This window comes from Gossypium raimondii, chromosome 5 (assembly GCF_025698545.1).
Source record: "Gossypium raimondii isolate GPD5lz chromosome 5, ASM2569854v1, whole genome shotgun sequence".
Classification (NCBI taxonomy): Eukaryota; Viridiplantae; Streptophyta; class Magnoliopsida; order Malvales; family Malvaceae; genus Gossypium; species Gossypium raimondii.
This window is the reverse complement of record NC_068569.1, coordinates 28,452,413-28,453,581: the sequence shown is the minus strand read 5'-3', so window position 1 is coordinate 28,453,581 and position 1,169 is coordinate 28,452,413. Positions and strand designations below refer to the sequence as shown.

At 29.4% G+C, this 1,169-nt stretch overlaps 1 protein-coding gene across 1 annotated transcript; it reads right to left on the bottom strand.

Moving 5' to 3' along the window:
* Positions 1 to 237: 237 nt before the first annotated feature.
* Positions 238 to 677, bottom strand: LOC128041023 (cyclin-dependent protein kinase inhibitor SIM-like). Its single transcript, XM_052630306.1, has 2 exons — positions 343 to 677; positions 238 to 265 (listed from the first exon to the last, which is right to left on the bottom strand). Exons 1-2 carry the CDS (start codon positions 675 to 677, stop codon positions 238 to 240), a joined length of 363 nt encoding a protein of 120 aa, XP_052486266.1.
* Between the last annotated feature and the right edge of the window lie 492 nt (positions 678 to 1,169).

Here is a 1,169-nt window from a genome sequence, read left to right as displayed (position 1 = left end):
TTTTTCAAAATTTAACTTTTTCAAACTTAAACGTGAAGAACAGATTTTCTTTCATATTCCTTTCTCTTTTCTTCTCCAAACCCATTGTTTTAAAACATAAAAACCTTCTTAAATTGGAATTGGAAAAGAAAATTACGAAATCGATATACGTTGATCTGATAAAAATCAAATCGATGAACATTCAAATAGATTGAACATGTGGACTACAGATTGGATCCAAATCCCAACAAAGAAAAATTACAGTTTTAATCCTATAAGGGCAGATCTGCATGTAATTTCAATCCAAATGTAAAAGGAAACTAAAGCTGATATATATATATTCATGTACATGATGATAGGCACCTTTTTTTAGAGGAAGAAGCATGAAAACCAGCTTTGAAAAACGCATCAACTTCTTCACTGTTAACGATCTCGAAGAAGTTGACATTTTGAAACAACTTTCTTTTGCATGAAACAGAAGCTGTTCTCTTAGGTTTTGTAGGTGCCGCTGGACATGACAAAACTGGTGGGATCTTGCTTTCGTTTGAGGTTGGTGTTGCACAGAACTCCACGCTGTTGTTTCCCTTCTTGTTTACTTGTTCAACTCCGGTGCCATTTTCATCGGAAGATTGAATAATTTTGAGTTTGGGTAATTTTATTTTCAATGAATCTTGGAACAATTCAAGATCTGTAGACATTGTGGAAGGAAAAATGGATCTTTTGCTGCTTTGATTTTAAAAATAAAATAATAGATTGAAAACTAAGAGAGAACAAAAGAAAGACGTGAAAGGAAGGATAAGTGAAAAGGTTGGGGTGTCGCCTTCTTTTAATATTCTTCTCAGCTTCTCAATAAAATATTTTAAATTTTATTGATTTTAAAAATATGTAAATATTAATATTAAAATATATTTTATTATTTATTGTTTTTGAATAGTGAAGGGATGTTGAGGATGACTCAACATGATTTAAATAGACTTGGGTAAGAAATTAAACTTTTTATATTTATGTAATTTTAAGGTTTTAACTATCATATATTCATTAAAAGATTTATATATTTATGCTGTTTTTTTTCTGGCCATGTTTTAGTTTTTTTCCTATTGTATAATTACATTGATATTAGGTGAGAGATTCGTTTATGCTAGTGTAAATCTTACGTAGTTAATTTTATATCTTTCTGTCATATTTATACG